Consider the following 15583-nt stretch of genomic DNA (forward strand, 5'->3'; position numbering starts at 1 on the left):
TTTACATTGAGTAAAGGCATATAATGGTATAATTCTACACAAGTGTTCTTTCCATTTTCAGTCTACAATGATTAATATTCCCATTTTTGCTGAAGTTGCATCTAATATCTTTACTGTATTTCTACAGACTATGGCTGTTACACAGCATCTCTCATTTCCCATGTCCTAGATTATCTTTCCTCCCCAGAGTTTCCCTGTTTGTAATCTTTCTTCATTTATTAAAAATCTCAAGTCTTCTAATATAATTACATTTATGTCAAATGTATTATACCACTCCAAAATCCCTATTCTTCTTGCTGTATTTTTAATGCTATTCACAGTTACAGAAAGCAGTCAAACATTTTTACTTTCCCTTTTCCTTAGATTCATGGTTTCATGGGTTCATAGCTACTTATTAACCTGGCTGTCTTAATGGGCCATTGTGACTTAGCCAGTTTCCCTTCAACAGTGAGAATCAAACACTGTACCTTGTGACTGTGAGTCATATACCTTAACTATTATACTAACCCCAAACTAATAGCTGTATATTTTCTTTTACATCCATTTTTTTCTTTTTTCTTTGCTACTTGTAACTTTACATTTTCCTTTTCTGTCTTTTACCCTTTTACCAGTATAATTATTTTTTTCTTTTATTATCTCCAAATTTATGTCTTCATAGCATTTTCTATGTCATCCTTGTTATTTTTTCTCTTGTAATTTTTCTTCAATTTGTACTTCTAAAATGTCTTCTCTTTGTTTATTTTCTTCTCGCTTTCTTTTTTTCCTTACTCTTATTTTCATTTTTACAATCCATCTATAAATGTCCAATTTTGTTACATGTACCATTTCAATTCACTTTTTGCATCATGTCCATTTTCTCCATAAATATAACATTTTCTTTTATCACCGTTAATTATCAAATGACCTTTTCTAAAAAAAAAAAAAACATGTTTTAGGTTGTCCCCAGTATTTTACGACAACCCTATTCCCCCTCCACATTTATCATGCTTGGTATATGTATAATTTTGTCCTCTTTCTATTTTTAACACAATATTACAATCCCATCCGCCAGTCTATAAACCACTTTTATCATAAATTTTTGCAATGTCAAGCACTTCTTCACTTAATGTTTTCAAATGTCCTTTCAAATTCTGTCTTTTTCCACTTCTGTATAAAATTGTACATGAATTTTATTTTTTGTTTCCCTGTTAAATGCTTTTTATCACATGAAGATACCATGGGTTACACTCTCTTTTGTCATATTCTCCAAGAAAATTTCCACTGAAAAACAGTCTCAATATAATGTCACTAAATGTCTCTTTTTTAATAAGAATAAATACTCAACTCATGCGCTTTTACATCCAAAGGAGCTATCAAATTGTCCCACACTTCATACCTCTACATTCTTTCTTTCTTTTCTTTACTTTGAATCCTTACCATGAACTTCTGTTTTTCATTTTCTTCTTGCCTTTTCTTTTCTGATACTCCCCTTTTGCCTTCTTTTACGTTCTCTGCATATGTTTTCTTTTCCATCTCACCACTATTCTTCAGGATTGTCTCTGCATCCTCCTTTTCTGTTTTTTCCATAATGTCTACCAGGAATCACCTCCTTCATTTTCTGTCTCACTCTGCATCACAATTTCTTTAAGTAAATCATCCCACACCCCTTCCAACTGGAGGGTTGTAATTATACAGCCATCATTTGCTGACTCATCTCCATCAAACAGATTTCTCTGAAACATCTCTTCATAGGTTGGTACTAGGCTATCGGCCCTAGGGCCTATGCAAGCCTAGCCATAACAATTCCCTGGATATTTCTTCCCACAATATTTACTTCTCTGGACCCCTGTCTAGCAGGGCGACTGACATGATCTCCGGGGTGAATTTCCTAGCTCCCATCCAATCATCAAGGTTCCTTTTGAAGAGGGCCAATGAGGCGCTTTGCTTGACATGTATGGGCAGTCTATTCCAGAGTTTGGGGAGTTTCTGGGTCAGGAACCTATCCCTCCAGCATGTTTTGTTTATTATGACGACAAGGTTTAGATCCGTGGAGCGTGTGGCTCTGAGAGATTGGGAATTTCTTTAAGTGGAGTATGTCCAACAGCTCAGGGCTTGACATGGCCTTGTATGTTGAGCATAGATCGCCTCTGAGTAGACGATATGCCACAGAGTATAGCTGGTGTTTTTTTTAGACGGTCAGCATATGGCATCTGCTTTAGGCCTGTGATTCTTTTAATGAGGTATTTCTGTGGCCTTTCCAGCTGTTGAAGATGTCTTGTGAGGTACATACCAAACGAGGCATTATACTCTATAATTGGTCTAATGAGGGATGAGTACAGTGGGACAATGACTTCCTTTTTTCTGGATGAAAAGCCCTTAGTGATGAGGTGGTGTGTCACATAGAAGGATTTCCTGACTGTTGTGGTGATGTGGTTATCAAAAGTGAGACCACTGTCCACCTGTGTCCCTAAGTCTCTCATCACACTTTCGATGTTTAGTGTCCTTCCACCTGTGTGATAATTCATGGGTACATGTTTTTTTCCAAAGGGGATAACGATACATTTCTTGGCATTAAGCTTGAGCCCATGGCTCTGGCACCAGGCATCTGTTTCTGTAAGGCCCTTTTGTAGAATATCCACATCATTTGGGGATTCAGTAATGGCTCCCAGTTTGCAGTCATCTGCAAACTTTGTTAGCCAGAGTCCCTTAGTGTTGGCCTGTACTTCAGAGAAGTAGATGCCAAACAAGAGTGGTCCCAGGACTGAACCCTTAGGTACTCCACTTGTCAATTGTCTGGAGCTGGATTTGGAGTCAGCTACTTTTACAGTCTGGGTTCTGGCAGTAAGCCAGTTGGCAACCCATCGAGTGACATAGGGATGTATGCCCAGCTTAGTAAGTTTATCTATGATTCCAGAGTGGTGGATGGTGTCAAAGACCTTGGTGAGGTCCAGATAGGCTGTGTGGACTGCCTTACCCTCGTCTACAGCTCTGGAGAGTGATTCATAGAAGTCGGTCAGATTCAGGAGACAAGATCGGCCCTTCACAAACCCAAACTGGGTGGGGTCCAGTGTTTGAAGGTTGCCAATGTCTTTGTTTATAAGTTCCACGATAATGCGTTCCATGCCCTTGCAGATCACACTTGTCAGATTGATGGGATGGTAGTTCCCGGGATCCAAGGCGGATCCCCCCTTGTGGAGTGGGATAACTGTAGCTGTGCGCCACTCAGTGGGCATGAAGCCTGAGGTGAGGCTATGATTAAACATGACACTTAGGTGAGTTGCCAGTTCATTTTGTAGTTCATGTAGTACACAGCCTGGGATGTCATCTGGTCCCATGGATGCTGTATTCTTAGCTTTGGAGAGTGCGGTTTCTACCTGTGTGGCCATGATTACTGGAATTTGGCAATCCTTTGGTATTGAGATGGTCCCTTTAGGGGGTGAGAGGGGGGTGAAGTTGGCACTAAATTGATCTGCCAGGATATTGGCAATATCCTTGGGATCAGTATATTTAATGTCATTCTGTTGTGGCTCAGAGCAGATCTGAGCATTGCCATTTAGATTCTTGACATAACTATAGAATGCCTTGTGGTTGTCTTTGGAATCAGGCAATTTTATTTTCACAACTAGCTTTTGAGGATTTTATGAGGGATCTCAGCTTCTTACTGAGGCTGGTGAGGGAGTTTTTTGCATCCTGGGATTTTCCTCTTTTCTGCAACGGTTTCTTCCTTCTGTTCTGTTGTATAGTTTGTTTATAGCAGGGGACCACCAGATTAGCTTCCTTTTTTTGGAGAAGAGCATCTTGGTTCTATTTGGGATGGCACGATTCATGCACGAGTGGATGTGCTCGTACAGTGCCTTAGTGTAGGATTCTGCAGTCGAACTTTCAGATCCCGTCTGCATGGGTGTCATGAAGTTTGTCACTTCTGACTTCAGTAGCATGAAGTTGGCTTTGGAGAAGTTTTTTAAGGAGGTTTCCTTATTGGGGGTGGGATGTGGATGTCAAGGGTGATTTGCTTATGGTCAGACCTGACCAATGAGGGGGTGACCACTGGTGTGGAGCATCTATCTCCCAGTTGGTAATGACCAGGTCGAGGATACTGGAGCCCCTGGTGGGACAATGGATTAGTTGATCCAGGGCGTTGGAATTTATGAATTCCAAGAACCTTTGGGAAAAGGAGTTGGTACCCGAGTAGTTTTCCCAGTTAATGGCAGGGTAGTTGAAATCACCCAGTATTGAGGTGTTTGGTTGTATCTTAATGTTTTACAGTATGTTTTGAAAGTTGTAGTGAGAATCTTGGGGCATGGTGGGGGATCTGTAGCAAGCTACAATTTGGATTGCAGTCTTACCTAGTGTTAGTTGCACCTGGAGAATTTCAGATGCATTGTGTTGGGCAACTAGCCTGGAGGTGTGAATATCCTTTGTGAATATGGACACTCCTCCACCTTAAGTGTTTCGGTCTTGGTTTTGTGGCCGAAAAGTGTGGTAAGAGTTGTAGCCTGGTATTGCAGGGGTGCTTTCTGGAGCCTTGAACCAGGTCTCAGTTAATGCACATATATCGATGTTCTCCATTTTTAGGAGTGCCTCGAGAGAGTGCATTTTGAGGTTTAGACTTCTAGCATTGAGTAGCATTACCTTCAGATTTTGCATGCTTGTATCTGTTACGGTGGTGGTTTTATCCTTTGAACCTTGCCTAAAAAAGGCACTATAGGGGTGGCAAGAGCTTTAGCCAGTAACCTGAATCCCAGGGGTGACAGGTGCAGATCATCTCTGGCAAAGCATCGTGGTTTGTCGATCATGTCTTCCCAGGCAGACAAATACTGGATCCCCTTTGAATAATCCTGTACACATTCTTTGATCTCTGTTGGCTTTCTCCTCCTTTTCTCTCACCACTCCATTATCTTGTTCTCTCTCCATCTGCCTCCCTGTTTCTCAGGGTCGCCTCTGCACCTGGAATGGAAACAGGAAGTGCTTATACAAAATGGGTCCTACTTGCAGCAATGCCCTGGCCAAATTTCCCCTAGTAATATAAATACTGTTTTGGATCTTCCCTGAAAAGACGCTACTAGCCTAGTGGGACTAACGCAGTCAACAAAGGATAGACAGATTGATAAATGTAACACTGGCAAATAGTAAATACAATTCTTAAAATAGTTACAATTATAGTATAATGCATATAGAGCATATGCTGAGAAGTTTTTTTTTTTTTTTTTTATGGATTTATGCAACTATGTTGTTAAGGAAGCACTTTTTTCTTTTTTGAATAAGAAAAACCTTTAGTTTTGAGTGAAATTTAGAAAAAGCTGTAATAGATATTTTATAGGAATAGACAGTAGCCCAGATTTCTGGATCAAGAATGGGAAAGGAGTACTCAATGGAGTGTAGTTTTGAGTTGAAGGACTTGAAGGGTGGAGGTGTGTGTTGGGAGGGATCTAACAGTGTAGGAGATGATTTCTTCAAGTAGCACACTCACCAGTAAGGTGAAAGAGTTAAGATTAGTGAGTTTGTAGACCGCCTTCTACAAGTGCAGTGGCTCAAAGTTCTAAAGGTAGCCTTTTGGCTTTATCAAGGATGAGGCAGTAGTGTTCTGTTTGGGGAGGTGATACATTTGCATATGATATTGCAAGTAGTTTGTAGAGCTTTGAGATTTCTTTTAGATGCAGTCACTATAATGTGGTGACTACGTTGCAGTAAAGGTAGAAGAACCACTTTACCAATGACTTAGTGTTTTATGCATGTTTGTTTGTTGAGACTGGGGTCTAGTAAGGCACTGGTAATTTTTTTGCTAAACTGTTTCTCTTGTCTCTTGATTGGAATATGTAAAGGCCCAGTTTCTGGGTTTATTGGCCAGCTTTTGTTGAGTTCCAAAGAGCATCGCTTTGCTTTTTTGTGTCTAAAATGTCTTTGGGTAAGTTGACAGTCATTTTTTTTTGTCTGTTGCTAGCTGATATGTGATCACTGAGTGAGACTGTTTGGATTTGTATATTATCATACCATTTGCATAGAGCATGTTTGATATATGTGGAAGTACTGTGGAAAGTTTATTGATAAGTAGTGAGAAGATGAGAGAACTGAGCCTTAATTGTACTCCAATGGGGAGTTGTGCAACAGGTGAAGAGTGGAGTCTGAGTTTGCTTTAGTCTTTTGAGAAGGAATGATACAAATCATTTCACTGTTGCAGGGCTAATTCCGGCAGAGAGTAAAGAGTTTATAAGTAGATGGTGGGTTACTGTATCAAAGGCTTTAGTTAGATCTACGTTTGTTCATATTGGTAAGTATGTTCATGTAAAGGTGTGTACAGCATTTATGGTGATTTTTACCGAACCAGAATCCATGTAATAAAGGGGAAGATATTCAGTATGAATGTAAGTACAGTGCGAACTGGATATAGCTCAGCTTTTCAAATACTCTGCCAAGAGTGGAAAAGTGCTTGCTGCCCTCAGATTCAGAAGCTGGAGATTGTGCAGAAAAAAATTTTCTGGGATGGTTTAGTTGATTTTAGAATGGGTTTGACAATGGCTCTTTTCCACTAGGTCACATGATACAGTTGGATAGGCAAATAAGTCTATGAAACAAAAAATAATGTGGTAAGGACCTCAAAATGTCTATCACAAATACACACACACACACACACACACACACATGCCCATTTGCGCAAACCTAAATTTGCATATGCAAATATACACACATACTTGCACACATGTTCCTTCAAGTTCAGGTCAAGTACAGCCAAAGAGTTGGGAGTAAAAATTGAAGGCACAGACATCTCTCTTACACCATATGCACTGAGTGGAGGAACTTAGGAACAGTAAATGGACACTTGCTATAATGCAAAGTGCAGATTTATTTTAATTTTATGTATATTTATATATATATATATATATATATATATATATATATAAAATGTATATAAACACTTAAAATTCTGATTTCTGTTTTCTAGTTGCTACAAGGCTAGGTTGCTGAAAACAGTAATGAAACAACTTGTATATTTATTTATTTTAATTTTGTCCTTGAATCAATCACAATACATTATCCAAAGTTCAATTTTCTAGGAAAGCCGTGAAAGCCAAATATCCCTTTTCCCAAATAACATGCACATAAAAAGTGGTCAGGTCTAATTGGGGGGGGATACATTGCCAAGCATCAGGAATGGTGTGTAGGTGTGTTATTATACAAAAATGGAAAGAGAAAGAAGTCTGCTTCAAATTAAACAAATAAATAAACATGGCTACTATGAACTAATTGCCTTCCCCTTCACTGACAGTGAAAAAAAAGCCAAAGGTGAAAAGAGAGAATGCGGGTGTCAGGAATAAATGGGGAATGGAAGGGTACTAAGTGGTGTGGGTGCTTTTAATTAATGCACTGTTAGTTTCTTCAGTGATAAGTAATTATGTTGGAACTCAACCTGAAACTTTGAATTTGGCACTGACCAGTGTGTTTATTCAGCAGTCAGTCTTGTACAATAAAGGCATTGAAATTGCAGCATTAATGGGGCTCCCAGCTAACACTGGACCCCAGGTAACTGCGTAGAAAGCCTTGTGCTAGCTTCAGTTCTGACATTATGTGTGAATGACTGCCCTTCCCCTATACTTGCTAGGTACCTGCATTTTTCAACAGTTTCTTGTAGTTTTCATGTAACGTCCACCTTTGTGCTGCAGCTTGTTTCTTACTGATAACCAGTTTTTGAACTGTTTCATTCTACTTTGTACATTGCTGTTTTATGTAACCGATTTGTTAATTAAAGAATTGCTGTTTCAGTATAATTGTTAAATTGCATATGGAGTATCATATGGATTTATATCACATGCTATAATATTTTACCTCCAATTCTGTGCATGGTAAGTGCACTTTGCAAATTCTATTAATTAATTAAAGCAAGCTAATGTGGCAAATGCTCACAGGGTATTACAGCATCAGATAAACCTCCCAATGGTACTGCAAGTGCAATGTAAAGCTATTGATTTTGTTGATCTACATTGTATTGGGTAATGTTAAAGCCAGCTGATGATATCAGTGTCTGTCATTCACTTTGAGTATGCCCACTAATGTCTTTTCAGCCATAGTGGGAATGACCAAATCTGCAAGAGTAGTACTTGGGGGAGGGTACTACATTTCAGCATACCCAACTGAAAATAACTGCATTACCATTGTAAGAACTGGGATGCTTATATCTTTTTTTGCTTGGAGGGGGTCCCCATTGTAGTTTCACGTCACTGTATTAATTATATAAAGGCTTCAAAGTTTATGAAGTTTTTCCACAAGTAGGTAAATGTTAGTTAGCTGAAGGAATTGTGCCTCACTATGGCAGCATCACTTCATTAAAACCTCAGGAATGAAAAGGATACATAAATCCTCACAAAATTCAATATAATTAACATTTCTTGCAGCTGTATTGCATATATCTGATTTGCTGAGGGGATTGTTCTATATTTCCCATTTGTACAGTATAAAAAGAATGCCTTGGTATAGTGGGCGTTATTCCAAGATCTGCTCTCAGATGGTAGGCTTGTAGCGGTCAGAATCAAGCACTCTAGCCATGCTTTCAGTAGTAAATCTCCTCAAGGCATCATTCCTGTTACACAGTTGAAAAGATTTATTTTTTAAATGCAGCTTACAAATCACTGCCCATGCTAAGTTGTGTGCTGTCTAGTATTCTCATTACTAGCTTGTCTTTTTTGATGTACATAAGGAGGTTGTATGTACTACTGAACAAGGTGGTGTCAGGGCATCTCAATGAGTAACAATGTTCTTTCACAGTAAGAGGAGCACCAGTTTGGTTCTGTGTTGAGGTATCTTCCTGTGTGGAGAGTACATGTTCTCCTTGTGTGCACTTAGGTTTTCTGCAGGTAATGCGGTTTCTTCCCGTATCCCAAAGAAATAGAGTAGATTGTTTTAGGTAGATTGGCGAGTTTAAACTGACGATAGGTGTGCATGCAGTGTGTGTGTGTGTGTGTGTGTGTGTGTGTGTGTGTGTGTGTGTGTGTGTGTGTTATATGGAGGAAAGGCTTGGCAGTCTACTTCCATTCCATACTTGCCTAATAAACTCTGTGGATGGTAACAGCTGTTTACAATTATATACCAATGGATGGAAAGCATTGTGTGATTTTCAGAGGTATTAAGAAGAAACTGACAAGATTTGAAGCCTATGTTGGTATTCATTTTTCTCACACCTCCAAAAGACTTGAAGTGGGTGCACTGGTGTTCTCCAGATTGCATGTAGGTGTGCATGCAGTTTGTGAATGAATAATAGTGTGCATTCCGAGATAGTCTGGAGCTTTGTCCTGCATGGTTCTGAATACCTTGCACCTATTGATTGCTAGGGTATACTCCAGCATCCCCTGGATCATGTAAATGATGACATGAGTTGTCATAAAATGGATGGATTTTGATATTTCTTTTAAGAGACTCTTATTTCCAGAACTTCATTCAACCAATGCTCAAAACTTAGAGAAACATACATCAACCAAGTAGGTATGATGAAAAAACAAAGTATATCAACATTTTAATTTACATTCCCTTCACCACCTGATCCAGACTATATATAATCCCATGATGGTACAACAGTGTGCTAACTCCTTATCTAAGGAGACATGAGTAACTTAAAGAGGCAATACTCGTCTCTTTGTCCCCCCCCTCCTAGTCACAGTTATAGACTAGGTTGCCAAGATCTTTTCTCATTCTTCCCTTTTTCGTTTATGAACTTTATGAATAACCCCGTCATTATTTCAGGTTAATTTTCCATTATGTCAAACATCAGTTGTTTGACCTCTTGTAATTCAGGTTTCCCCTTGAATCTCCATTGTCTACTTAGGACTTTCTTAGCAACTAGTAATAATAAAATCAGTAGTCTACATATATGCTTAAGGCAAACTCCCCGATCGACTCAATTTAAAATGTAATTTATAGGCTCCATCTGACACCTTTCCCCTGTTATCTTCTCTGTCACAGCTGCCAAATCCATCTTATAACCTTGGAGTTCCTTATTTGGCCAGAATATGTATTACCAATCTCTCATCACCTGTCCCTCACATCTCTAACAAATCCTTCTCACTTCAGGGTGCATCTTATTTACCAGTTCTGGAGAGTAAAAATGTTTGTGTAGATATTTCCAGCCAAATATGTGAAATTTACAAGACTTTGTAGCAAATCTGGGAGCTAGATATATATCTTCCCATTCCTGGGGTAACCATTCTTTAAGTGTACCTGCCAAATCTTTTGTTTTTTGGGCCTTTTCATGCCCATATTAAAATAATGTCTTTTAAGCCCCATCTAAAATAATAGCCTTATAAAGTCTACTTACTATGCCTTTATTTCTAGCCTCTGATGTTCTTCCTTCTATCAATAGGCAAATTAGGTGTGGCCTACCTGTGTTTCTGCTCTGCAGGATTTTGTCATGCTTGGGGAGTACTACTTTTTTTGCAACATAATTCTTACCAATCTAAACTATCCCCTACCCCTCTACGTTTCTCCCAATATTAACACTTTCCTGTTTTTTTCCACCAATCTCTTATTAGCGGAATATTTCTATTTGGTTTCATACTTATAACCAAGTGGCCAGACCTCCATATGCCATGCTAAGTGTACTGCCTTTCTGAGAACTTTTACCATCCCAGTATATACTTTCTGTAACTTCTCCCTTGTTCTTTTATTTATTGCACATTCCCATAAATGTAATCTTCATAAATGTAATCTTCTGCCAAACATGCTGCAATCCTCATTCTGTAAAATCATTATTTTCCATTCAGCATAACAACTTGAATTTTGTGAAATAAATAAATTAAATCAACCAAACGAAGTTTGGATGCTTTATGATGATCTTGTAGGTACAGAACCACTAAGACCTCCCCCCTCCAGCAACTGGTAATATCATTTCTTGTTAACTTCTCTTGGATACTATCCTCCCATATAAAACTAATTACCTCCTTTCTAATGAAGTTCCAGAATTTCTCTCCTGGTTCATATATGATAGCTTGGGAAATGTACAATACCAAGGGTACCACACACATCTTGGTGAACTGGATCCTTTGATCATCTCATAGACGTGCAAGCTCCATTTTTTGTTTCAGTTGGTATTTTATTTTTCTTTCTAGTTGTTTCCAGATTGCTCTGGGTGCATTGCCCACCTCTTTCTAATCCATACCCGTAAATATTTAAATTGGTAATGCCCCTAGAGTTGCAGGTATTTTTGAACCAAATCACATTTTGGGGCATAATTTACACAGATTACCTTTGTTTTATCTTAATTAATCTCATGACCTGCTATATCAGTAAAGAGCTGGATAATATGAAACAGTTTTTGTATTGGTACATCATCTGCATAGAGTGATTTTTACCTCCCTGCCCTCCACTATGACCTGGTAATCACTGATTGCCTGATCTTTTGGGCCATCAGTTCTAAGTGTAAAGCAAACTTGGCATCCATTGCATAACTGTGTGATTCTGAGCAAGTCAATTAACCAGACAGTACTCCCAGGCTGGGTCTGAAGAAGGTCCATGGAAATTAGTGCTGTGCCCTGGAAAACAAATACAGTAGACACCCTTGTCTTGTGTCTCTCTTTATTTTAACCTCTTCTGATATTCTGGAATTGTATTCTTTATTCTTGCTGTCATCCCTCTAGAGATCTGTTGTAACAGATGTTTCCTCTGTTCTGGAACCTTATCCTACCCAAAAACTTCCCCAAAAGTCCTTCCAGTGTACCCTATCATACACTTTCATAGCATCCAGTGAAAGTAAAACCAAACATTTTTTGTGCCTTCTACTTCCTCGTGTATCATTTGCATCCTTAATCATATGTCTGTCTACCCTTTATAAATCCACATAGGTCCACTCTTATTAGATTTGGAAGTATATTGCCAATTCTGATAGACATTGAAACAAAAAAAAAATATAATCATGATTTAAAAAAGAAATTGGCCTATATGAGATGGGATTACAGGATTACTGTAATGACTACATGCTTCTACAACTCCCGAATTTTCCCTAGTTGAAGGGCTATATTAAAAAGCCTTAATCATATAGGAATTAATACTGGTTTTAATCTTTTCCATAATTCTGCTGGGATGTCAACCCATCCTGGTGTCTTTCTTAAAGCCTGTCTTTCAGTATGCATTTCAGTTTCTTGGGGTTTTATGTTTGCATGATCTAGAGAGCTGAATGCATGTATTACTGCTTAAATAAAAGAAAACAATTCCTCTGTATGCACCCATGCTTGAGAAACTTTGAAATGATACAGATAGTAGAAATCCCAGCCAAACATGAGTTTAACAGTATCAGTGCTAACCATTACATACTTGTCATGCTGGTAATCAGAAGTATTTTTCTTGTAATCTTACACTTTTAAGCCTCTTGAAGAAACAAGTTAGGACTCAATAAATCACTTTCTCACTGTACTTAGCATAACGTTTCAGCAGTTTGCAGATGTTTCTACTGCCTTTTCTATGTTAAGAATGGATCAAAACATGGGAATCTGAAGTCTGCAAATATTGGTAGGGAAAATAATTTGTTTTGCTGGAAATAAAGTTGTGCTTTTATAATGCGTTTGTCTTTTATAGTAGAGAAAATCTTGTTTCAAGACATCTCTGCCTAACTTGATATCATCTACCTTCAAGTACTAGAACCTCATAGTCAGTGTATAAAGTTAGGGGAATCTGATCCCCTAAAACCTCTGAAGTTGTATGTTTTTTTCTAGTTTTTAAGGTAGGTGTTTGAAATGCTGGAAGGGAAGATTATGCAGTCAGTCAAACAGTTATTTTACTCCTACGTCTCAGTTTATAGTAGAAAGTATCCTGCAAAAATTTGGTCCTTTTCTTAGAAGCAGAACAAAGAAAAACAGTTTAAGATAAACAGAACCCACTATAATGAAAAAAAGGGCAGCGAGACCATAAATGGAATCCCTGAGGCCATCATAGCCATGATCATGAGAGGACGCAGCTATGTCTCAACAGAACATGTCCTTCTCCCTCCCCATCCCCAGGCACTTCCCTATCCCAGAGCCCACCAACCAAAACAAGTGGGAGAACGTCTGTTCCTTTTTGTGAAAGAGTGGAACAGTATTTCAGAAGTCACCTGGGTATTGAAAATCTTATCCAAAGAGTTCATATTTAATTTGATTAAAAAAAAAACTCATAAATCCCTCCAGTACCCAGATAACAAAGTACCACAATCCTTAAAATATCTCTTGTAGCAAAAGGCTGTAGAAAGAGCACAACAAGCAAAAGGTTTTACTTAAGACTTTTTCTATTTGTAAGAAAAGATGGCCCTTGGAGGCCAACTTTAAGCATATCCATACCTTGGGTACATCTCCACTTGTACCTATATGTACATATGTCCTTATGTATGGTGCTGTAATTATTCATCAGCTGTTTGCAAAACTGATGTCCAAAATATCAGTGCTAAAACAATAAGACACAACATCAAAAAAGTGTGTGTATGCTCCAAGGATTACCCCGGAACAGGCTAAACCATCAGCACATGTTTTTTTGCTGGTGAATAAACCACCCCCATGCACCCTCCACCCCCTTCTAGTTTTTATGTATGTATGTATGTATATATATATATATATATATATATATATATATATACATATACATATATATTTACATATACACACACACACACACACACACACACACACACACACACACACACACACACACACTAACTCTGAGATCACTATCCCCAAGAAAAGGGAATATTGCACTACCCAGGGATTGTCATTCACATGCACATCCACTGTCTGTTTCTGTCAAACACATGGTGTCGCTCAAACAGATGTTGACATTGTGCATGTTAAACAAAAACTAATACAGGTGTGTGTGTGTGTGTGTGTGTGTGTGTGTGTGTGTGTGTGTGTGTGTGTGTATGGTTTACATTCATTTGATCGAGCGCACATTGCTCGATCGGGTATAACACCGACTTTTATGTGCGAATCTCGTAATGCCGAACGGTCGGAATGTTGTAAACAACACCGAATTCAACATTTCCGACCGTTGTACCACCTAAATGAGCGCTACCATGGGTCAAAAAAGGGGTGATATTTTGCGATTCGCAACTCTTGCAATCGCTTTTTTGAGATTTTGCCGCACTGCTTTCTACAATACCCGATCAACCACCCACCAGCCAAATAAATGCATGTATACCATATAAATACACACACACGCACAAACATATATACACGTGTGTGTTTTTATTTATTTATTTATATATAAAGGGTCGTTGCTGCAGATATTGCCTGTACAAAACCCTAACAATGCTCATAAAATATTAACACCCACTATTTTCTGTTTTTCTTCTTTTATAACTGTTAATATTGAGCTGATACAACCGGGGATGAGTCTGAAAATGCTCTTCTGGGATCAGTGCTCTACTCTTGTTATGAAACGTGTAGATATAGATAGCTTTTAGGTTGGAAATGTAGTGGGTTTTTTTTTGGGGGGGGTGTTACATATTCCCCTTTACCAGAGATTCATCTCTTTCCTTCTGTTTGTGGACTCCTTCTGTAAACACCTCACATAACGTTTGGAGCAAAAGTTGGCTTTGAAGTTTCACATATTCATGGCACATGAGGATTTTTTTTTGGTCCCTTTTTAATTGAAACCTGGAATGCACTTATGCCATGGTCTGTGTGCCGTGGGCACTCAGAGAACTAGCAGCACTTGCACACAGGCTCACTAGCCACTTTTTGCATTTCCTATAATCTGTTTTCATATACATATGGGGTAAGGAGGATTTTTGATCTCTAATAGGGGTTTTACTGGCCAGAGCCTCACGAAAAAAAAAAAAAAAACCTAAACAAAGACTGTCTCTTATCCTTTCTTCCTCTTGGAAGAGGGGAGCAGGTATACAGGTTCCTCATACAAATGCCACCGTACTGTCCTTTTAGCATCTGAAGTGCTTTTGATGTTGGGTCTTTGGCTACATAAGTAGATGTGCTACCCATCTGCTAGTGTGCCAGCAGGAGTGGTATTTTTTGTGGTTCAGGAGTTCATTTGATTGCCTGTAAGAGTGCCTTAAAAAAGAAGAGTTACTTAAGAATAGCAAGTACCTTCATTTATTGTATTTATGTAGTAAATTAATGAGTACTTCTGTAGCTAGTTTGTGGAAGTATATATGCAAAAATGTTTAACATTAGTCTTTTGAAATACTGCTAGCTTATGAAACTATAGCTTTTGCAGTTCTGTTAGGGGGAATCTAAAATCACAACTCTCCCTTTGGTCTTTAGGGCATCCATATTGTTGGAGATTAATTGAAGATTGTGATAGCTTGAGCCAGCATCCATGGAAAATGAGCTTAGTTCTTCACAATCTCCAGAAAGTTGTACCACTTCGGAGAGCTCAGCTGAGGAAAAATATTGCAGTACTTCAGAATGTGATGGGCGTACAGCACTTTGATCTAGCAGTCATTTGTGTTGATAATCAGAAGATACAGAAAATTAATAAAATGTACAGACAAAAGGATGCGCCAGCTGATGTGCTGTCTTTCCCTTTCTATGAGGCAAGTTTCTTCTTTTTAATTTTTTTCTAGTTATGCTTCATGTTTCCTATGCACACCACTGATGTTGCAAGCCATCAAATTTGCTTACAGTTTGTGCATTTTCTGCTTTCA

The 15583-nt window shown here is 38.5% G+C and overlaps 1 protein-coding gene across 2 annotated transcripts in view; it reads left to right on the forward strand.

Moving 5' to 3' along the window:
- YBEY (ybeY metalloendoribonuclease) overlaps positions 1-15583 on the forward strand; it is a 260748-nt gene that overhangs the window by 20110 nt on the left and 225055 nt on the right. For both annotated transcript variants that reach the window (XM_044060556.1, XM_044060557.1), the window contains exon 2: positions 15201-15472. In XM_044060556.1, coding sequence (XP_043916491.1) covers positions 15263-15472 — 210 coding nt within the window. In that variant the 5' untranslated portion in view covers positions 15201-15262. The remainder of the gene's footprint in view (positions 1-15200; positions 15473-15583) is intronic.

This window comes from Protopterus annectens, chromosome 2.part0 (assembly GCF_019279795.1).
Source record: "Protopterus annectens isolate FY-2018-M chromosome 2.part0, PAN1.0, whole genome shotgun sequence".
Taxonomy (NCBI): Eukaryota; Metazoa; Chordata; order Ceratodontiformes; family Protopteridae; genus Protopterus; species Protopterus annectens.